Source organism: Bubalus kerabau, chromosome 16, assembly GCF_029407905.1.
Source record: "Bubalus kerabau isolate K-KA32 ecotype Philippines breed swamp buffalo chromosome 16, PCC_UOA_SB_1v2, whole genome shotgun sequence".
Classification (NCBI taxonomy): Eukaryota; Metazoa; Chordata; class Mammalia; order Artiodactyla; family Bovidae; genus Bubalus; species Bubalus kerabau.
The window spans coordinates 8,434,197-8,458,008 of record NC_073639.1 but is presented as its reverse complement, the minus strand read 5'-3'; the positions used below and the strand labels follow the sequence as shown (position 1 = coordinate 8,458,008).

Genomic DNA, 23,812 nt, shown 5'->3' with positions numbered 1-23,812 from the left:
GCCCATTTGGGATAGAGGCTTGATTGAACTGGAAATAGGTCACCCTGTTTTAATTTCACTGAAGATTGTCCTCTTTTCTTTCCTCCAGTTGAGTCCTCAGTAACAATGCAGATTTCATTGCAAGTGGATAATAATATGCTCATAAATTTGAAAAATTAAAAGTACCTTGTTTTTTGAATTGTATTTTAATTTGTACATTGAGCTCCAGGTACCACCTGCTCTGGCAGGTAAAAGGTAGTTTACTGTAAGTTTATAGGTAATCCCAGTGGTTCAAGAGCTCCTTCCTATAAATGTAAAAGAAGGCTTTTAACTTCTTGGGAAGTTGATTTAAGCCCATCTGCACCATTGTTGTTGGTCCAAGAAAAATAAAAAAAGTAGCTATATTAATAAATTCAGTTAAATTCCACAAAGAGAAGCCATAATCCAAGAATGCCATAAAATTAAACAATGGAAATGGAGTCTAGTGCCTTTAGGATGACATATAATCAAATATGCTGCCGCTTACCCACAAATCACATGTTAAAATTTGATTTTGCAAAGGATTCTTGACCTGTTTCCCAACCATGTTTCTTAGACCAGCCACACAAGCTTTCACCAATCTCCCTTTCTCCAGAAGACGTTTTCAGTCTGTTTTTCTCTTCTATCCTCTCTCCCTACTCTTCATCACTCTACCGTCAGAAATAAAGGGTTTGGATAGTTTTCCGATCTCAGTGGTATAATTTGGAGTGGGAGATATGGTTTCAACTGTGGAATTGTGGGTGCAGGCATTTTTCTTTCATTTCATCTCCTCCTATCAAATTCTTCTTTTCCATTTGGTTGTAATTTCCACCAAGTTGTAGATTTGAGAAAGTGAATCAGGCAAAATACCAGAGATGATGTGGGGAAGGAAATGCTGGGGCAGGATTTTTCTATGCCCAGGGATTTCATTATCTGATGGTTACGTTGTTTTTACCCACACAAGCTGTGTTTAGTTGGCAAGTCCCCACTAACATGGAATTTATGTGTCAACCTTCTTAGATTTTTTTTATTTCCATGCATATGTGTCTTTAGTAGTTCTCAATTTCTTTTCCTGCATTTGTAAGAGTGTTCAAATGTGTCACTAAATATTTAGCTTCTGGATCATGGTTTATGTTGCTAATCATTAGACTTATATGGGAAGGCAGGTAACGTCTGATTTCGGGTGAAAATGTTCAAGTGCCCGGTAATAACCATGCTCTTCATCTTGTAATTTAGCAAGTGCTGCTCTTTTCTGCTGGGACTGAGTCTATTCCCGTGTTACACTTTCATTCAGTCCACTTACAAAAATGTGTCAAGAGACTCGTAGACTTAGAGAACTAACTTTCTGGGGGAAGGATGGGGAGAAAGGATAGTTAGGAAGTTTGGGATGGACATGTACACACTGGTGCTACTGCTGCTGCTGCTAAGTCGCTTCATGTCCGACTCTGTGCGACCCCATAGATAGAAGCCAACCAGGCTCCTCCATCCCTGGGATTCTCCAGGCAAGAATACTGGAGTGGGTTGCCATTTCCTTCTCCATATTAAAATGGAGAAGCTGTATTTAAAATGGATAACCAGCAAGAACCTACTGTTTAGCACATGGACCTCTACTCAGTGTTATGTGGCAGCCTGCATGGGAGTGATGCATACATGTATATGGATAGCTGAGTCCCTTTGCTGTCCACCTGAAACTGTCACATCTTAATTGGCTATGCCCCAATACAAACTAAAAAGTTTTTTTAAAATGTGTGTACTATGTACCAAGCACAGTTCTGGGTGCCGAGACTACTGCAGAGCAATCAGATAAAAATCCCTGCCTTTGTGAATCTTATGTTGTAGTGTGGGGGTGGGGTGGGCAGGAGGCAATATTCGCAATAAATACATCGCACCCTTATTGGAAAGGGACCAGGGGGCTAGGGAGAAAAACGGAGCAAGGACGGGGGTGCTAAGTGCTAGGAGACTGGGGCAGGTATCAATTTTAAAAAGAGTGGGCAGACTGAGATGGGGACATTAAAGCAAAGATCTGAGTGGGGAGCGAGCCCCGCTGTAAGCAGCACTGTTGGTTTTCCACCAGCAAGGACCCTCAGCTAGTCTCCCCACACAAGAGCTCTCACAGCTGGCTCGTGTCGGTACTACACTGATGTTGGCTGTTGGTGTGGTTTTAAAAAGGCTCTCTCTGCCCTGGCGTCCCTATCAGTTCCTCTCTGTCGGCCTCCTGTGAACAGATGCTGCTGGTTCCTGCATCCTGAAGCATGCTGGCTCCTGCAGAGACAGAGCACAGCCAGGTGTGTTCATGTGTGTCTTGCAGATCCCCAGCTAAAGAGTAGTTCTGTATTCTGATTTTTATTACCATGCTCTTAATTTCTGCTGGTTATGTGTGTAAGAAGGATCTCAGACAGTTCAGAAACCAAGAAGGGGAAAGGACAGTAGCTGAGAATCTAGATAAGTATTTACATGCGTGCATGCTAAGTCACTTCAGTTATCTCCAACTCTTTGGGACGCTATGGACTGTAGCCCGCCAGGCTCCTCTGTCCATGGGATTTTTCAGGCAAGAATACTGGAGTGAGTTGTCATGCCCTCCTCCAGGGGATCTTCCTGACCCACGGATCGAACCCTTGTCTCCCATGGCTCCTGCATTGCAGGCAGATTCTTTACCCCTGAGCCACCAGGGAAACCCAGTAAGTATTTACAGCTTTTCTAATCCAAGGAGACCAGAATCTGCAGTTGTGCCCAGATGCTTTGATGGAGAAAGGCCGTCAGATGTTTTGTGGATACTCCTTGTGGCATATTCAGATGGTTGGAAGCTTCCCACAGTGCTTAATGAGTGCATTTTGTGCCTCCATTTTTCTAAGCACATTCTCCCTCCAGGAGCAGTCAAATTTCTTTCTACTGTGGCTATCCAGTTATATTCAGGGAATGATCATTATCTTGGCAAAGTTTTGGTTTGGAGCTCTTTGGGGGTTGGAAACCTTTTGTGTTGATTCTGGGAGTCCTGAAAATCCAGAAGTCTTCAACAGCTCACTTGTGACTGATTGTGACGTTGTCATGATTTTAAATTACTGTTAATGAATAAACTTAATTTACCATACAAATTAACAATACTAACAAAGACTCCCTCTCACCCACTACAATAATTATCATGGAATTAGAGTGAAAATTAGAATGAAATGTTTTTTATTTCCTCTTTGGAGAATATAAATGTCTGCTCAGGAAACTTCATTTAGTCAGCATAGATCATTTGATTAGAACAAATGTTTTTTTCTTGCCAAAATTGCAAGTTTAAGGTTAAAAAAAGAGTAAAATCCAGTTTGATGTTTTCTTTCTGCTTACTTCAGTACTCAACATGACTGATTCTTTCAAAGAATATGCTCTTTGGCTTGACTGTGCTGAATGACATTATTATTATTTAGTCTCCTTTGACTGTTTCCCTTTGTTCCAGCATGTCTCACTTCTCTGATTGAACTTACTCTTTGACTAAAGTTTTCCGCAGGCAAAAGGCAGGCACAGGACATGATGGGGGCAAGGACCATTTGATCCTGCTCCGTTTCAGCGTGAACATTTCCAAAAGCTATTCAAAGTAAAATTCTTTTTAACTGATTTTAACTGAAAAGTTTAGTATGATTTTTAAAATTTTACTAATTTATTTTTATTATTTATTTAAAAAACTTTTAAATTTATTTGGCTACATTGAGTCTTAGTTGTCACACGTGGAATCTTCAGTTGCGGCATGTGGGATCTAGTTTCCTGACCAAGGGTTGAACCGGGGCCCACTGCATTGGGAGCGTAAAATTTAACCCTTGGACTGGCAGGGAAGCCGTATTTAATTGAAGGGTAATTGCTTTACAGAATTTTGTTGTTTCCTGTCAAACCTCAACATGAATCAGCCATATAGTATGATTTAAAATGTATATATATGGAACGCTTGGTGTGTCATGCTTGCTCAGGGTCTAAACCAGTCTTCTGTATTGTTCCAGTGTAAGTGCTGCTGAAAAGAGAAGTCTATCATCTTTATAAGCCACACACACACACACACACCCCAGTAAAGTGTTAAACTTGCTTACGACTAGGTAACATGAACTTATCAGAAGGCAGAAAGCTTGCAATCCGAACTTTCTGATTCACTGATTTTACTGGATGACCTTAGACAAGTCATTTAACCCCCCGGCTTTGGTTTCCTTATCTTGCTGCTGCTGCTGCTGCTAAGTCGCTTCAGTTGTGTCCGACTGTGTGCGACCCCATGGACGGCAGCCCACCAGGCCCCGCTGTCCCTGGGATTCTCCAGGCAAGAACACTGGAGTGGGTTGCCATTTCCTTCTCCAATGCATGAAAGAGAAAAGTGAAAGTGAAGTCGCTCAGTCGTGTCCGACTCTTGGCGACCCCACGGACTGCAGCCCACCAGGCTCCTCCGCCCATGGATTTTCCAGGCATGAGTACTGGAATGGGGTGCCATTGCCTTCTCCGTTCCTTATCTTAAGGCCAGACAAATGCATCCCTTCACTGTTCTTGGGGATATCTTAGGGATGCAGTCAAAGAAAAGTAGATGATGTGCTAACACTTTGAGCTCCTGAGAAAAGAGCTGCATTTAATTCAGTCAGTGGGTATCACTCTCTACTCTGGTACTTTCATTCTATGAAAGTCTAGCAGATAATGCTGGCTAATTAGATCTGTCACACCTACGCCGTTTACCTGATGCAGTGAGTTCCATTGGAGCGTGCCCCTTGTACAGCAGGCGCTTTTACGAGCCCCATCTATTTATTAATCATGCTCTTCAGAGAGCTTACCCAGAAGGCACAGAGCTAGAAAATGGGTGTGGCGTGTCTGTATCCATTCTCCAATAGATTTCTGCAGGGAAGTTGACATACCTTTTTAAAAGTTGATGATTTAGTGGAGAGAAAGAAGAAACACCATTTGTACTTGGAAAATGACGTTTCTTTTAGAAAGTGTGAAATTGTTGATTCTGTGAACACAGGTCCTGGATCAAGTTAAAATGTATGTAAACCAAGCTTCCATAGCACAGCCTTCTGAAAACCCAAGTCTAGGAGACGTATAGTGGTTTAAAGGGTGAAAAGGTCATGGGTTTGGCATTCTGGCAGACTTCCTAACTGACCCTCAGTTTAAACAGTCCATAAGTACTTCCCTACTTCCCACCTAGGGTCATACTTTTTTTTTGAATAGAGCATTTCTGTTGGGATTTGGGGTGGGAGCTGTGGACACCTTGGCAAATATTAGACAATTAGTAAGTGAATTTTAGCCCAGCCTTGGTTCACCCCTGTGGGACAGAAGCCAGAAATTCTTTAAGGTGATAAATGGAGTTGTGTTTTATGTTATAATGTTACCCTCCCCTATTCTTTCATAACCCTCTGCTTTCTTTGTTACCCTCTTCCAATTCTCTTTTGCTGACCTGAACTGTCACATTTTGAAACCTACTCTGGATTAATTCACTTCACCAGTCCCTCAGATACCCCCACACGAACACCAACAGACACTGTTTAAAATAATAGAGATTGCCTCTAGCCTTTGTCCCTGCTTCATGACAAATACATATTAGTATGAAGCCTATAAACCTTTAGTTGTAAAGAAAATGCTTTGAACTACATACAAAGTTTTTATTGAAAACTTCTAATTATTCCATTCCTGCATATTAATAGTATATAGGGAAGGAACCATTTTTCTTCTATACACTTAAGTTCATACCTGAAGCCTGTGAATTAAAGTAGCAAAAGACAGATATCAGAAGAAAAAGATATACACATTTTATTGATATTTCTTTTTTTCAAGATAAAATTTGTTTTGTTGAACTTTCTCAATTTAATATTTAAAATTTTACATTGATAGGAGCTTCACAGAATAGAAGAGGCAGTCAGACCCAAGAGCTTATATACTATTTCAGCAAAGGACCACAAATTGTAGAGAATTGACTAAATAAAGGAAAAGTTTGGACTCCTAGGGACAGTAAATTGTGGGAAGGTGACCAGGATGTATATGGTGGATAAGGGTTGTTTAGTCAAGTCTGTTGTGCAGACTCCACTCTGGTGACTAAGAGTCTTCTTCTCTTCCTGGTATTGAAGATACCCGGCACCTTTACAAATGGGAATGGGTGCCCTGCCTTTGTAGACAGATGGCAGAGGGAGAGAGCTCTTCTTCATCTGCTATTTCTCAATTGACTCCAGCTCACAATAATCCTGATGTCAAAATGGCTTATTTGGAGATGGCATGTTTTGACCCCCTTCAAGTATAATAATTGAGAAAACACATTCTATCCTAATAAGACTATTCTGTTTAATATAGACTATAATAGGCTATATTTTAATAAGACTATAAATATATATTCGGATATAGTCGAGGCTGAAGGCGTGAACAGGCAGAGCTATGTATCTATTCCTTCAGCTGCCCCTGCTTTGCAATCCAGCAAGATAGCTCTTTTTTTTTCTTGTAGCAATTTAATTTTTAATACAATTTTTAAAGGTTACTTTCCATGTACAGTGATTACAAAATGCTGGCTGCATTTCCCATGTTGTACAATACATCCTTGAGCCTGTCTTTCCCCCAATAGTTTGTACCCTCCACTCCCCCATCGCTGTATCAGTATGTCCCCCAGCCTCTCCCCTCACTGGTAACCACTGGTTTGTTCTCCATATCCGTGAGTCTCCCAGCAAGCTACTTTATTCTAATTTTTTTTGTTTGCCTGGTGGACATATGATTATTTTATTGATTTACAAAACGGGCCCCTCACTGTACACCCTCTGTAACACTGCCAGTTGGTCATGCCGGGGTCACAACATGGAATCCTACCCATATTCAGAGCACAGTGCCCCTAGCAAATGAAGCAATGACTGATTTGTATTTGCAGATTATTACATGTGTCTCCGTTTTGGTTTTTCTGTCTGACAGCAGCAGCGTGCAGGGTCAAAGACAGCCGGCCCCCCATGTCAGTGGTCTAGGATGGCCAGTGAAGCCACCAACATCCCCAGTCCTGTGGTGCGCCAGATTGACAAGCAGTTTCTGATTTGCAGTATATGCCTGGAAAGGTACAAGAATCCCAAGGTTCTCCCCTGTCTGCACACTTTCTGCGAGAGGTAAGCCTCTGTGCTCGGAGAAGGGGTTTCACAGACTGACTTTCTACTACCTGCCAAAGGGTGCTGTCCAGAATTCTTCAGTTACCTATGGGAGATGATAAGTCTTTTGTGCTTCCGATAGACATCTAGAAACGTAATCATGAGTTGCAAAGAATTTACTTTCAAGGAGCTACAAGTGGGCGGAAGCAATCCAGTAGCTACTGATTTATTTCCACGGGAGATGGAGATTACATATTTTAAGATTCAGGTTTTTAAACTTCTCCCTTTGTTCTTTGTGAAACCATTTTTGCCCTCATAGAGAATCTTTGATGAGGGCCAATTAAAAGTCTTCCCAGGTGCTCAGATGGTAAAGAATCTGCCCATAGTTCAGGGGAAACCTGGGTTTGATCCCTTAGTTGGGAAGATCCCCTAGAGAAGGGAATGGCAATGCTCTCCAGTATTCTTGCTGGAGAATTCCATGGACAGAGGAGCCTGGTGGGCTACAGTCCATGGGGGTCGCAAAGAGTCAGACACAACTGAGTGAAGAGTTTATATTTACATAATTAAATATGTATCATTTTCTCCAGCATAACAAATCAGATAATATACATGCGTATATGAGGGGTTAGTTGAAAGGAGGGAGTTTTCTTCCAGAGATACTTCAGAAGACACATACTAATGGTGTATTTGAACATGATGATATTTCAGATGAAGAAAAATCTATATATATGTGTGTGTGTGTGTGTGTGTGTGTATGTGTGAAATAACTGTAAATTACCTGAATATTCTTTCTTGAATAGTTTTTTCCACTGAGTTAACCAGTTTTCACAATATATTTTTACCCTCATGTTCAGCTTACCCCATCAGCAATTAGGCATAAAAAATATTGTTGGTAATTAGCTTATCTGTGATCTAATTTTAGTATTTCCCTAGTAAGTTGGCATATTTTTCTTAACAAATGTTAATTATGTGTTATAGCATTTAGTAATACAGCAAATATAGCATTTTATTATTTAATACACATAATTAAAATTTTCTACCTCCTATGATAGAACAGAAAATTGGTGTTTTCAGTGACTTCAAATCAATGCTAATTACATTTGCCATCCAGTTTAATGTACACTTGTTGTCTCCCTGAACATGCTTTGAGTTGATTTCCTTTGGAAGGTCTCAATTACAATAGGATAGCCACACCCTTGGTGGTGACAGATGGATGAGAAAGTGGATTTGTTACTGGTGGTTGTGGTATTATGTTTTGCTTTCTTTGTTTTGGGTTGTTTTGTGTGTGTGTGTGTGTGTGTGTGCATGCATGCACACAAGTGCATGTACAGTTTTTTGTTTGTTTTAAGCGGTGGTATATAGGGCACTGATACTTTGTACTTTATTCATAATTTTATAATTATGAACATAATTACAAGTACTGAGTACTTTGTAATTCATATTCTAAAATGGCAACAAGGAGAGTGATTTTTCTCCCTGACTCAATGGACATGGCTAAAATATGACTACCAGCTAACTGTGCACATGCCCCTGGACTCACATGGGAAGGTCATATGTGATAGTCAGGAATCAGTACAGCTGGGCACTCTTATGCTCACTGCTGAGAGCCACTTGGCTTGAGCCTGGCAGAGCCGCCGGGGTTCGGTGCCTGCTCAGGCTGGTGTCTGGTTCCCATTCCCTTGCTCTGACTGGGGAGAAGCAGCACTTCCAGACTGCCCTGGCTGTCCCTCTTGCGCTGTCTCTTAGGTCTAGCCCAGGCCACTTCCACTCCACATCCAATAGTTAGTGCTGGAGGTTTTCAAGAGCCAGCAAAGCAAGTCCCTAGGGAATGCCACGTGAAAGTTGTTCGAGCATCATGTGCACTGAACTGATTTCCTTTGCAAGGTGTTGGCAACTTTCTTTAATGAGAACATTTTACGTAGAGACAGAAATTCACGGCTTGTCTCACTGCCAGAGGAGAGGAAGACGCAGGACCATTGTCTCCACCTCTTGCTGGGCACAGACACTGGCTGCTCGGTGGACAGCCACTCTCTTCCTCTCATTTCTTCCAGAATGCCATCAGTGGGGCTTGGAGGATGCAGACACAGTCCCTGGCTTTATGAAGCTTCCAGCCAAGAGAAGCAGCCAGTCATTAGCCACCTATTCACTCAGATTAATAGGAAATTAAACCAGTCACAACGGCCACGTACCTGAAGCACACAGGCAACCGTATAATAGGAACTGTGGCTCTAATGCAGAAAGCTTCCCTGCAGAAGCGATGATTAGGCAGAAATCCCAAGGATGAAGAAAAATTAGTTTAGCAAAGCAGAGTAAGCAGAAGAAAAGAATTTCAGGTATGCTGAAGAGGTATAGAGTGAGAGGGACCATGACACCTTTGGAAGAACTTAAATAAGCCTCGGGTGACAGATGTGCAGCAAATTAGTGGAAGACAGAAAAATGCAGATGCCAGATCAGATAGGTGCACAATCCACATCCTCACGTGTGGCTTCTTGTCTTGGTTGTAAGAACGGTGGAAGCCACGGAAGGCTTTCATCTTAGATATGAGGGGAGGAGGTTAAACTTACATTTGGGGAAGACCACTCTGGTTAGAATACGGAGAAGGATGAGGGGGATACAAGGTAGATGACAGGTGACTGCAGAAACCTAAGCAAGGCTGCTGTGATACAGATGAAGAGACCTGGGCAGCCTGGACAGATACTTTCGGGCTTTGGTGATGGGTTGGATATGAACATTGAAGACCAATAAGGGAATTCTTGCTGTTTTAAGAACCACTCCTGGTTTGGGGGGTTTGCTTAGATGAAAGGATGGAGATGCAGTTTACTGCTAAGAAGGAGGATGAAGAGTGTGGGAAGATCATGGGTTTGGTTTTGGACCCGTGGAGTTTTAGGACCTGTGAGATCTCTAAGAAGAAATGCAAGAGAGCAGTTGGTGTACAGGTATGGGGCTCAGAGGAGGCATCCATGGGAGGAAACGTACATATGAGAGCGTTACGCTTATTGTTATGTAGTATAATACCCCAGGGAGAGAAGAGGGCTTACGATAAGCCTTGATGAAGTCCAGAGTATACTGACTCTCAGTAGGAGAGAGAGAGCAGGCAGAAGGAGAGCCAGGTGAGTGTGGTATCATAAGGCAAGGAAAGATAAAAAAGGAGTGGGGAGCGGGGGAGTGGACAAGCCTGATGAACGACAGCATTGAAAAATGTGTGTTAGATTTCAATGTTGCTGGTGACCTCAGCAGAAGTTACTTCATCCCTGATACTGATTCAGTGCTATCTACTTGTGTGACATGTGTGCGTGCGTGCTAAGTCACTTCAGTCGTATCCGACTCTGCAACCTCACAGACTGTAGCTCTCCAGGCTCTTCAGTCCATGGGATTCTCCAGGCAAGAATACTGGAGTGGGTTGCCGTTTCCTCCTCCAGGGGATCTTCCCAATCCAGATATCAAAGCCACATCCTTATGTCTTATTGGCAGGCAGGTTCTTTATTATTTGGGCCTCCTGGGAATCCCTGTGTGAAATTGGGAAAGTCAGTTAACCTCCTTGATGTCAGTTTTCCTATCTGCAAAATAAGAGAAATGGGGAGAAATAAGAGGTTTTCAAATTCTGTTTGTCATAGAAGCTGGGAAACATCGTAGTTATGGCAAGCTTAGACTCTGGGGCCAGACCGCCTGGGTTTGGACATCTAAGTCCCTTGGGCAAGTAGGCTACCCTCTCTCTGCCTGTGTTTCTTCATACATTTAAAAGTGTTCCCAGGATCGTTGGAAGTACAGTTGACCCTCAAACACATGAACCTCATGAGTTTATCATTTGCATATTGTTTTCAGTAGTCAATACTACAGAATGACAAGATCTGCGGATGGTTGAATCTGTAGGTGTAAACCCTGGATGTGTAGGAACTGGCTAATTGAAGGGCTGGCTCTGAGTCATGGGTGGATTTTTGGATTTTCCACTGCACCGGGGGTCAGCTCCCCTAACTCCCACATTGTGCAAGGGCCCACTATACTTTATATTTAGTGACAAGTGTGTGGGTCCATCATTATTAATGTGGCGTAGCTCAGTCAGTAAAGCTTCTGCCTGCATTGCGGGAGACCTGGTTTCATTCCTGGGTGGGGAAGTTCCCCTGGAGAAGGGAATGGCAACCCACTCCAGTATTCTTGCCTGGAGAATCCCATGGACGGAGGAGCCTGGCGGACTCCTGGCAGGTTCATGGGATCACAAGAGTTGGACACCACTTGGCGCTTGCTCTCTTTCTTTGCTGATTAGGTGAAAGAAATTGATGGCTCTTAAGGAGAGGTAAGAAGAGATGATATGTCCCATCCCCATTTCAAACAAAGCGTTTCCACTTCGATGTGTTTTTAATATCTGAAGTCTGCTTATGATCTTGTGTGTACAGAGTGTCAATGCTAACAAGAACAAAAAGTGACGTTTCCCCCAATTTGTGTAAAATTCCACAAATTCGTGAATGCCATACCAGCCACTCTAGGCCAATGCTTCTTAACCTCAAATGGGCATACAGATTGCCTGGGAGTCTGATTCATCAGACCTGGAGTGGGCCCTGTGAGTTGGAGTCTGCATTTTTTCCAAGCTCCCTGGTGAGGCCAATGATGCTCACCATGGACCATACTTTGCTTGTGTGGCAAAGCTCTTTGAAACAGTACCAAACTAAACTAAACTGAAGTTGCTCAGTCATGTCCGACTCTTTGTGACCCCTTGGACTGTAGCCTACCAGCCTCCTCTGTCTATGGGGTTTCCCAGGAAAGAGTACGAGATTTTCCTTGAGCATCACTTGTCCAGATGGCTGACCAGTCCAATGTAATGTGACCTGTTGACTTCAGAAAAGCACTTTTTCTAACGAAGGAGACCACAACAAAAGTTTATGCAGAGCAGCTTTGTACCTACCGCAGGAGCCCTACTAACAGCCCTGCTTCTGCTCCTGGACAGGTGCCTGCAGAACTACATTCCCGCCCACAGTTTAACCCTCTCCTGCCCGGTGTGCCGCCAGACCTCCATCCTGCCCGAGAAGGGGGTGGCCGCGCTCCAGAACAACTTCTTCATCACAAACCTGATGGATGTGCTGCAGCGATCTCCAGGCAGCAGCGCTGAGGAGTCCTCCATTCTGGAGACCGTCACCGCCGTGGCTGCAGGGAAGCCTCTGTCATGCCCAAACCACGATGGGAATGTAAGTGAGGCCCTGCGGGTCAATCCTGACTGAGGGGCTGCTTGACTGGGGAGGCTGGGGGCAATCAGAGGGTATCAACTCTGAAACAGGACTCTACCTGGAAAAGGAGTGGTTAACAATGCCTTTACCATCCTCAGATTATTTTGCCTGCTTCCTTTCTCTGACCAAATTTATGTGAATAATAAAATCAATTTTCATTGTGTTCACTCTGCACTAATTGTTGGTTTCCCCAGGAGGGCAAACTCACAACTATTTGCCAGCTGGGCATACTTTGACCCATAGAAACATCTGTGTTATAAATTATGGATAGAGATTAAATAGTAGATAAGTTCTGCAAACTGAGAATGATTATTAGAATGTTACAGTGTTTTATTTTTCTTGTGAGGGAAATTTTTCTCATGCTCCATTAGATCCTGTTGCTGCTGCTGCTGCTAAGTCGCTTCAGTCTTGTCCAACTCTGTGCGACCCATAGACGGCAGCCCACCAGGCTCCCCCGTCCCTGGGATTCTCCAGGCAAGAACCCTGGAGTGGGTTGCCATTTCCTTCTCCAATGCATGAAAGTGAAAAGTGAAAGTGAAGTCGCTCAGTCGTGTCTGACTCTTAGCAACCCCATGGACTGCAGCCTTCCAGGCTCCTCCATCCATGGGATGTTCCAGGCAAGAGTACTGGAGTGGGGTGCCATCGCCTTCTCCGTAGATCCTGTTACTTAATCATAAATAATCTGAAGTTATGTGAATCCCGGATAAGAGATTATAGACTGGAGTCCAGACTGTGTCCTGCTATCAGCTAACTGTTACATATTCAGGAGGAGCTGTGTGTTCATCAAAAGAGGAGTCACAGGAGCTGTGTAGCCTGAAGAGGCATCATTGCACAGCAGCTGACGGCCAGCTGATTCAAATCCTGCTCTGCAACTCATTTCCTATGTCAGCTTTGGCAAAGCTTTGACAGATTTACTAAACTCTCTGTTCCACTTCCTCATCAGTAGAAAGAAAGTAATAGTAGTCTACCATACAGGATTAAGTAGAGAATTAAATATTTAAGTCCTAGAAAATACAGTAAGCTCTTGATAAATATTAGCTGTTAAAATTGTTTCTAATTAATGATGGCTTCCCTGGTGACTCAGACAGTAAAGGGTAAAGATGTAGCAGATGTGGATTCAATCCCTGGGCTGGGAAGATCCCCTGGAGAAGGGAATGGCAACCCACTCCAGTATTCTGGCCTGGAAAATTGCACGGCCAGAGGAGTCTGGCAGGCTACAGTCCATGGGGTCACAAAGAGTCAGAGACACCACTGAGCAACTAACACACATACACAATGACTTATTTCTCTTTTCAAAAACATACTGACCACTTCAAAAGTGTGTGAAACTGGGACTTCCATGGCGGTCAAACGGCTAAGACTGTGAGTGCCCAATGCGGAGGGCACATGCTACAGCTGAAAAACGAGATTGCACACGCTGCAAGAGAGATGGCGCTCCCAAGTGCCGCAGCTAAGCCCTGGGGCAGCCAAACGCATGAATAGATAGATGGATAAGTTGTCTTCAGAGTGTTTTCAAGCTGAACTGAGGCAACAGAGGTTGTTAGCAAAGCAACAACTATGAGCCATAGCTAATAATTGTTCGTTTACTCTTTTCCCGCCGTGCCTCAGTCTCACTGGCCTCCTAGAACCTGCCGAGTGGTTTCCCACCTTGGGCCCTTACTGTTCTCTGGTCCTTTACGCCTGGAATGCTCTTTGCTCTGTTTGTGTGGCCAGCTTATTCTCACCCTCTGTGCCTCAGCTCACAGCTCTCCGCCACAGAGCAGTCCTGTCTAGCCCACCATCTGAGGCAGACCACCTCTGACTGCCAGCTACCCGCTGCTCACCACTGTCTTGGTTTCCTTCATGACATTCACAGTGTTCTGCCTGCCTCCATCTGTGTATTTGCTGGCTCTCCTTCGAGAGTGAGCTCCCAGAGGGAGAGGCCGTGTTGCTCATCATACCGCTGGCACTCAGCACGGTGCCTTACGCATGGAAGTGTACATATCAAAAGAGACCAGCCAGATGAGGAAAAGCAAAGGCTACTTACTCAGCACTTGCTGAAACAAAGAGCAGGACCATCACCTGTGTTCTGTCAGAGTCAGGCAGACGAGTGGGGAAGCTCTCTCTGGAAAAAGGAGGAGGCTTCAGGTGTGCCCTGATGGGGAGTGGCTAGCCGGGGAGGCGGGAGGAGGACTAATGAGAAGGGGGCACTCTATGTGACTGCTCCGGTGCAGATCTGACTTTCTCCGCTTGGTCCTAAGTTGAAGGCAGAGACAAAAATTACAGAAGCTGTCAGTTATAACTCCTAGCTTTTGGGGGCCAGTTGTTGCAGAAGTTATCATTTACCTTTGGGGATTATTGCCAGAGAAGCAGTGTGACTTACGGAAGCCTGGCTTCCTGGGTTGTTTTCTTGAGGATACAGGGGTTGGTGTGGGTTGTTTCCCTGTGGATACAGGGGTTGGTGTGGATTGTTTCCTTGTGGATACAAGGGTTGGTTCGAGGTGTTTCCTTAAGGATACAGATTTGGTGTGGGTTGTTTCCTTGAGGATACAGGGGTTGGTGTGGGTTGTTTCCTTGTGGATACAGGGGTTGGTGTGGGTTGTTTCCTGTGGATACAGGGGTTGTTGTGGGTTGTTTCCTTGTGGATTACAGGGGTTGGTGTGGGTTGTTTCCTTGTGGATACAGGGCTTGGTGTGGGTTGTTTCCTTGAGGATACAGGGCTTGGTGTGGGTTGTTTCCTGTGGATACAGGGGTTGGTGTGGGTTGTTTCCTTGTGGATACAGGGGTTGGTGTGGGTTGTTGCCTTGTGGATACAGGGGTTGGTCTGAGGTGTTTCCTGTGGATACAGGGGTTGGTGTGGGTTGTGGCCTTGTGGATACAGGGGTTGGTCTGAGGTGTTTCCTTGTGGATACAGAGGTTGGTGTGGGTTGTTTCCTTGTGGATACAGGGGTTGGTGTGGGTTGTTGCCTTGTGGATGGAGGGGTTGGTCTGAGGTGTTTCCTTGTGGATACAGAGGTTGGTGTGGGTTGTTTCCTTGAGGATACAGGGGTTGGTGTGGGTTGTTTCCTTGAGGAAACAGAGGTTGGTGTGGGTTGTTTCCTTGTGGATACAGGGGTTGGTGTGTGTTGTTTCCTTTAGGATACAGGGGTTATTGTGGGCTGTTTCCTGTGGATACAGGGCTTGGTGTGGGTTGTTGCCTTGTGGATACAGGGGTTTGTCTGAGGTGTTCCTTGTGGATACAGGGGTTGGTGTGTGTTGTTTCCTTGTGGATACAGGGGTTGGTGTGGGTTGTTGCCTTGTGGAGACAGGGGTTGGTCTGAGGTGTTTCCTGTGGATACAGGGGTTGGTGTGGGTTGTGGCCTTGTGGATACAGGGGTTGGTCTGAGGTGTTTCCTTGTGGATACAGAGGTTGGTGTGGGTTGTTTCCTTGTGGATACAGGGGTTGGTGTGGGTTGTTGCCTTGTGGATGGAGGGGTTGGTCTGAGGTGTTTCCTTGTGGATACAGAGGTTGGTGTGGGTTGTTTCCTTGAGGATACAGGGGTTGGTGTGGGTTATTTCTTTGAGGATACAGAGGTTGGTGTGGGTTGTTTCCTTGTGGATACAGGGGTTGCTGTGTGTTGTTTCCTTGTGGATACAGGGGTTGGTGTGGGTTGTTTCCTGTGGATACAGGGGTTGGTGTGGGTTGTTGCCTTGTGGATACAGGAGTTGGTCTGAGTTGTTTCCTTGTGCATACAGGGGTTGGTGTGGGTTGTTTCCTTGTGGATACAGGGGTTGGTGTGGGTTGTTGCCTTGTGGATACAGGTGTTGGTCTGAGGTGTTTCCTTGTGGATACAGAGGTTGGTGTGGGTTGTTTCCTTGTGGATACAGGGGTTGGTGTGGGTTGCTTCCTTGTGGATACAGGGGTTGGTGTGGGTTGTTGCCTTGTGGATACAGGGGTTGGTCTGAGGTGTTTCCTTGTGGATACAGGGGTTGGTGTGGGTTGTTGCCTTGTGGATACAGGGTTGGTGTGGGTTGCTGCCTTGTGGATAAAGGGGTTGGTCTGAGGTGTTTCCTGTGGATACAGGGGTTGGTGTGTGTTGTTTCCTTGTGGATACAGGGGTTGGTGTGGGTTGTTGCTTGTGGATACAGGGCTTGGTGTGGGTTGTTTCCTTGAGGATACAGGGGTTGGTGTGGGTTGTTTCCTTGTGGATACAGGGTTTGGTGTGGGTTGTTTCCTGTGGATACAGGGGTTGGTGTTGGTTGTTTCCTTGTGGATACAGGGGTTGGTGTGGGTTGTTGCCTTGTGGATACAGGGGTTGGTTTGAGGTGTTTCCTGTGGATACAGGGGTTGGTGTGGGTTGTGGCCTTGTGCATACAGGGGTTGGTCTGAGGTGTTTCCTTGTGGATACAGAGGTTGGTGTGGGTTGTTTCCTTGTGGATACAGGGGTTGGTGTGGGTTGTTGCCTTGTGGATGGAGGGGTTAGACTGAGGTGTTTCCTTGTGGATACAGAGGTTGGTGTGGGTTGTTTCCTTGTGGATACAGGGGTTGGTGTGGGTTGTTGCCTTGTGGATGGAGGGGTTAGACTGAGGTGTTTCCTTGTGGATACAGAGGTTGGTGTGGGTTGTTTCCTTGAGGATACAGGGGTTGGTGTGGGTTGTTTCTTTGAGGATACAGCGGTTGGTGTGGGTTGTTTCCTTGTGGATACAGGGGTTGGTGTGTGTTGTTTTCTTGTGGATACAGGGGTGGTGTGGGTTGTTTCCTTTGGATACAGGGGTTGGTGTGGGTTGTTGCCTTGTGGATACAGGAGTTGGTCTGAGGTGTTTCCTTGAGGATACAGAGGTTGGTGTGGGTTGTTTCCTTGTGGATACAGGGGTTGGTGTGGGTTGTTTCCTGTGGATACAGAGGTTGGTGTGGGTTGCTTCCTTTGGGATACAGGGGTTGGTCTGAGGTGTTTCCTTGTGGATACAGGGGTTGGTGTGGTTTGTTGCCTTGTGGATACAGGGGTTGGTGTGTGTTGTTTCCTTGTGGATACAGGGGTTGGTGTGGGTTGTTGCCTTGTGGATAAAGGGGTTGGTCTGAGGTGTTTCCTTGTGGATACAGAGGTTGGTGTGGGTTGTTTCCTTGTGGATACAGGGGTTGGTGTGGGTTGTTGCCTTGTGGATAAAGGGGTTGGTCTGAGGTGTTTCCTTGTGGATACAGAGGTTGGTGTGGGTTGTTTCCTTGTGGATACAGGGGTTGGTGTGGGTTGTTGCCTTGTGGATACAGGCGTTGGTCTGAGGTGTTTCCTTGAGGATACAGAGGTTGGTGTGGGTTGTTTCCTTGTGGATACAGGGGTTGGTGTGGGTTGTTTCCTGTGGATACAGAGGTTGGTGTGGGTTGCTTCCTTTGGGATACAGGGGTTGGTCTGAGGTGTTTCCTTGTGGATACAGGGGTTGGTGTGGTTTGTTGCCTTGTGGATACAGGGGTTGGTGTGTGTTGTTTCCTTGTGGATACAGGGGTTGGTGTGGGTTGTTGCCTTGTGGATACAGGGGTTGGTGTGGGTTGTTTCCTTGAGGGTACAGGGGTTGTATGTGTTGTTTCATTGTGGATACAGGGGTTGGTGTGGGTTGTTTCCTTGAGGACACAGAGGTTGGTGTGGGTTGTTTCCTTGAGGATACAGGGGTTGTGTGGGTTGTTTACTTGTGGATACAGGAGTTGGTGTGGGTTGTTTCCTTGAGGATACAGAGGTTGGTGTGTGTTGTTTCATTGTGGATACAGGGGTTGGTGTGGGTTGTTTCCTTGAGGATACAGAGGTTGGTGTGGGTTGTGTCCTTGTGGATACAGAGGTTGGTGTGGGATGTTTCCTTGTGGATACAGGGGTTGGTGTGGGTTGTTTCCTTGTGGATACAGAGGTTGGTGTGGGTTGTTTCCTTGAGGATACTGGTTGGTGTGGGTTGTTTCCTTGGAGATACAGCGGTTGGTTTCCTGGGCAGATTGTGGTCAGAATTCTGTTTTTACATGGTCCAACCACTGTGCATTGTAGTGTTCAGTTTCTCAGAAGCCAAGAGTATGTATTTTTGAACAAGTGACCAGACACCATGCTTGGCTTATCACACATTTCTTTGTGTAAAGTAGGTATTGGTTACTTTCATTTTATAGATAAAGAAACTGAGAATTGACCAGTTTAAGTCACACAGCTAGTTGACACATCATAAATGCTAGATGAGAGGAAATAGCATCCTGAGTTTTTTGGTAGCCAAAACAAGAAAGACATTGTGTGTTACATTTTTAATTATGTAATTGAAAGCATGGACTTCCTTTGTAGCTCAGTTGGTTAAGAATCTGCCTGCAGTGCAGGAGACCCGGGTTTGATCCCTGGGTCAGGGAAGATCCCCTGGAGAAAGAAATGGCAACCATACCAGGCTCTCAATAACTATAGGTTTTCTGTGCACTGTACTCCAAGGGAGTGTTACCATGTAAGTTTTGTAAAGGGAACTTGAAGGGCGCCTTCTTATAACCACAGCTGTTAGTGAATGCTAAGACTGTCTCCTCCTGGGGCCCACAATCTAAATACTAGGCTGATAAGGTGTCTCTATCACATACAAGAATTTCTTTAAAGTGTAGTCCAGGCAAGGAACTTTCTGCGGATCTGACTTGATAGAGAAGCACCATTTTAGAAACATTAGGAGACTGCTGTAGACCTGGGTCCAAAATGGGGTGCAAAAGACAACCATGTGGAATGATAAATAATGGTAGCTAAAAAGATTACATCACTAAGGAACGCCAGGTGTGTCGTGGAATTCAGGAACGAGCTCCCGGCCCAGCACAGCTGGAGCACGGCGATGCGCCCGTGAGGTGGAACACTGGTGGGCCACAGAATACAGGGCTGAGCCTGGAGAGAAATTGTGATGGGCTGGGGGTGTCACCAAGGAAAGGTCTGACCTACACTCCATGGGCAGTGAGGAAGCATTCAAACCTTTTAAACAGGAGATGGGTATGTGGCATTGTGGAGGAACACAGAAGCAGAGATTGGAGGCTGCAACACCAGTTCTGTTTGGTACTGAGTTGTCCAAATGAGAGATGATAACAGAACAAGAAGGGCATTAGTGGATTTGGAGAATGAAGGATGAATTTCGGAGAAAAGAGTAGTCTTTTACTTGATCATCTCTGTGTGTGTTTGTGCTCAGTCGTGTCTGACTCTTTGAGTCCCCATGGACTGTAGCCCGCCAGGCTCCTCCGTCCATGGAATTTTCCAGGCAAGAATATTGGAGTGGGTTGCCATTTCCTACTCCAAGGGATCTCCCATACCCAGGGATCAAACTCATGTCTTTTTGTCTCCTGCATTGGCAGGTGGGTTCTTTACCTTTGGCGCTACCTGGGAAGCCCCTTTAGAATCTACCCCCCACAAATAAAAAGGCATATACTAAAATCTGTTGAACTAAGCTATTAAGATGGTGAGAATTTGAGCAATTCAAATTGATCATATAAGTCACTTAAAAAAAATTATTTTATTTTCTCATTGTATAGACCAAGTTCCTACACCACAATGAACTAAAATTACATTAGTAACATGTTATAAAGAGACTTCAAATCTTTTTAAAAAGCTTATAATTATTTAACCAAAGAAAACAGAAAAATTAGGCTCTTTACAAAATATTGAAAGTGGAAACTTTGTTAAATGTATAAGATAAAGTCATGTCTATACTCAGAAAATTGTATAGGTTTAAGTATTTTATTTTATTTAAAAATATTCCATTTCAAGAAGTTAGGAAAAGAACAATAAAATAAATATATGGAACACAAAAGAAATGAAAATAATAAAGACAACCTTGGAGAGTTTGAAAATCTTGAAACAATTGTATTGATGAATAAATCCAAGAGCTGAATTCTTTTTTATTAATTAAATAAGTTGATAGAGCACCAAATGGTAAATATAAATTAATTGAGACTAATAAAGAGATTAAAAGATTTTAAAATTAGCAAGTGAATTCTCTGCTAAAGACTAAGATATTGAAAGCCTGAATGAAATAGATCATTACCTAGGAAACTAAAAATGATCAAAAAAACCCAAGGTGACCTAAAACTTCAAAAAAAAAAAAAAAAGAAACCGGTGAAAGTTAATTTGAAACTGAATGCTTTCGGGACTTTCCTGCCCTCACAGATGGAGGTGGGGGGCAGTGCGGGAGTTGGGGTGGGGCAGATCCGGTCCCTGATGGGGCAACTAGATCCCACAGGCAACAACTAAGACCCAGTGCAGCCAAGTAAGTAAAAATATTAAAAAAAAGCAAACACTGAATGCCTTCAAACTTGTATAAATCAGACATGATTCTGATTCAAAGTATGTATACTTCTGAACCATAAAAAAGGTAGGGAGCTCCCAAATTCACCTATGATATACTCATAACTCTTGACACCAAAATCTAGTGAAGACATAAGAAAACTTTGAGTCACTAAGTTTATGAAAGTAGCTGTACAATTCTTATTTAAATACTCCAGCAAACTTTTACCATGTAAGAGCACTTATTAAGAAAAATATGAGTATCAGAAAATGAGCACAGAACTTTAAGAAAGTCAGAAGAGATATGAACATTTGATAATCGTAGGAGGAAATAAATGTTAAGTGTCACAAATAATTCTTCAAGATTGTTTTCTGATCATGCCTAAGCAATAGAGACCCTTGGATGTCACAGACTGCTAAGAAGAAACACTCTCAAAGATGCTAATTCCAGCAAAGGTAAAGAAGCCTTTGGGTGAAACTTTCCCTTGTTTCTCTACCAAAAATACCACATCACATCACATTGAAAATTAACTCTGAAGAGTCAGATCCTCCTGGAGGTGTTTTGAGCACTTTCTCTATGCTGAGTCATTATGATTCTTTGGAATCGTAAGATGTGTAAACCAGCAAGAGGCCTTGGAAAATGAACTGTGCTTCTTTAATCATTCTATTGTTCCATCATGGATCCTAGGAGTTCACTGCCGCTGCTTTGAAACAGGGGTTCTCATTGCATATTCAAGCCAAATGCATGCAATATCACAGATAATTGGCTGCGGTTAATTGCCATGGGCAAATCTTTAAAAACAATTCAAGCATCTGAAGGTTAATAAAAGCAGGTAATTAACAATGAAGCAGGATGTTGCCGACATAAACTGCCTGGTGCTGGTTAGCACATGTGGATGAAAGCCTGTCGTTTACTTGAAGTGCTGTGACTCTCCTAATTAAACTGCCACAACTGCATTGTTCAGATACAAAGAAAAATGGGAATAATGGTCAGTGATTTAAGAGGTTCCTTGCACTTAAACCAGACAGTTGAGCTCATGTCTTAAAGTCCCAAAGCACAAATAATCCTTAAGCCCTGTTGTTGCTGGCTTTGGTGCCTTACTAAGGAGGATGTTAAGAGGTGTGAAGGAGAGATCCTCATGAAGAATGTCTTGCCAAGAATCAGCCCCCACTTCCAAATTGGCTGCAAGGCCCTGACCATCCTTTACAGCTGGCTATTATGCATATAGTCCTGCCATCCTCTCTTCTAATGAACCCAAACGTTGACTACCTGTCAGTAGCCACAAGTTCATCCAGGCCACCCAGCACTGGGAGCACCAGGGTTATCTCACCCAAGATGGATGAGCTCCGCTGGGTCGCTCACTCCTACAATGAGGTCTCAGCTTGAGTCAAAGCTGACAGAAACAACGACAAGCATTAGAGAATAACTAGTTGTTGATGTTTCAAAATGATTTTCAGGGCCTTTGCTTCCCAGGAAACAACTAGGACTCGGTACCAGGGACAGTTACGCAGGTCTGCTGCTGTCTCTTCAAAGATACAATTTTTTTTAATTGAGGTAAAAATCACTTAACATAAAATTCAACTTTCTAACTACTTTATTAATTTTTTAGATTTTTACTTGATGTGGATCTTTTTAAAAAGTCTTTACTGAATTTGTTACAATACTGTGTTTTATGATTTGTCTTTTTGGCCAAGAGGCATGTGGAATCTTAACTCCCTGACCTGTACCCTCTGCATTGGAAGGGCTGACCGTTGTACTGCCAGCAAAGTCCCTGTTTTCATCACTTTTTATTTTGGCTGCACTGGATCTTCGCTGTGGCGAGCGGGGGCTCCTCTTCACTGTGGTGTGTGGGCTTCTCATTGCGGTGCTTCTCTTGTGGAGCAGTAACTGCAGCGCGTGGGCTCAGCTGACCCACAGCACGTGGGATCAAACCCACATCTCCTGCGTTGGCAGCTGGATTCTTTACCACTGAACCACCACTGAAGTCCTTCTTAGTATATTAAAAACGTTGTGCAAACATCACTACTATCTAATTCCAGAAGTTTTTCATTATATCCTCCAGAGAAACTGTGTACCTGTTAAGCAGTCATTCTTCATCCCCTCCCCCCACCCCAACCCTTGGCACCCGTCACCTGCTTTCTGTCTCTAAGCATCTGTCCATTATGGACATTTGATATAAATGCAGTCCTACAATATGTGGCCTTTTGAGTCCAGCTTCTGTCATTTAGCATAATGTTTTCAAGGTTCATCTATATTGTAGTGAATATTAGAACATTATTCGTTTCTTTATGGCTAAATAATTTACCACAATTCATTTATCCGTTCATGAGTTGATGGATATTTGGGTTGTTTCCACTTTCCACTTTGAGCTGTTATGAATAAAGCTGCTTTACAGCACATTCACGTATGGGTTGCTGGGTCATATGGTAGAGTTGAACACCAGCAAAGCGTGAGAGTTCTGATTTTCCATAATCTTACCAACACTTGTTATTACCTGATTTTTTGAGTCTAGCCCTCCTAGGTGCTGTGATGTCTCATTGTGGTTTTTGATTTGCATTTTTTTAGTGACTAATGATGTTGAAAGTATTTTCCTGTGAAAATAGGCCATTCATTTAGCTTCTTTGAAGAAATGTCTATTTAATTCCTTTGACAATTTTTGAATTGGGTTCTTGAGTTACAGGGTTTTTAAATATGTTCTGGATACTGCATCCTTATCAGATGTATAACTAGGAAATATTTTCCCCATTCCTTTTATGTTTCTGTTACTGACCTTTGATACACAGGTTTTTTATTTGATGAAGTCCAATTTATCTTTTTTATTTTGGCTTGTGCTTTTGTGTCATATCCAGGAATATGTTGCCAAGTCCAAGGTCATGAAGAGTTAACCCTATGGGTTTTTTCCCAGGATTTTCATAGTTTTAGCCCTTACATTTAGGTTGTTAATCTATTTTGGGTTAATTTTTATATATGCAGTGAAGTAAGGTTTCAGCTTCATTCTTTTACATGTCGATATCCAGTGGCTTTGACATTATTTCTTGAAAAAACTGTTTCCCTCATTGAGTGGTCTTGGCATCCTTGTCAACAATCAATTGACCATAAATGTATTGTTTTACTTCTGAACTCTCAATTCTATTCCATTGATCTATATGCCTGTTCTTATGCTGGTAACACACAATTTTAATTACGCTAGCTTCATAGTTTCAAAATTTAGAAATATAAGCCTTCCAATTTTGCTCTTCAAACTCTTTTTTAAGATTGTTTTGGCGATTCAGGGTCCCAGTGCAATCTGTATTAGTTTAGGAACAGCTTGTTCACTTCTGTGAAAAA

General features: G+C 43.7%; 1 protein-coding gene across 8 annotated transcripts in view; it reads left to right on the top strand.

Moving 5' to 3' along the window:
• TRIM2 (tripartite motif containing 2) overlaps positions 1–23,812 on the top strand; it is a 132,473-nt gene that overhangs the window by 62,785 nt on the left and 45,876 nt on the right. For 5 of the 8 annotated variants that reach the window (XM_055550892.1, XM_055550897.1, XM_055550895.1 and 2 more), the window contains exons 2-3: positions 6,889–7,073; positions 11,992–12,229. In XM_055550892.1, coding sequence (XP_055406867.1) covers positions 6,889–7,073; positions 11,992–12,229 — 423 coding nt within the window. The remainder of the gene's footprint in view (positions 1–6,888; positions 7,074–11,991; positions 12,230–23,812) is intronic. The other 3 variants (XM_055550893.1, XM_055550896.1, XM_055550898.1) reach the window with 2 other exon arrangements.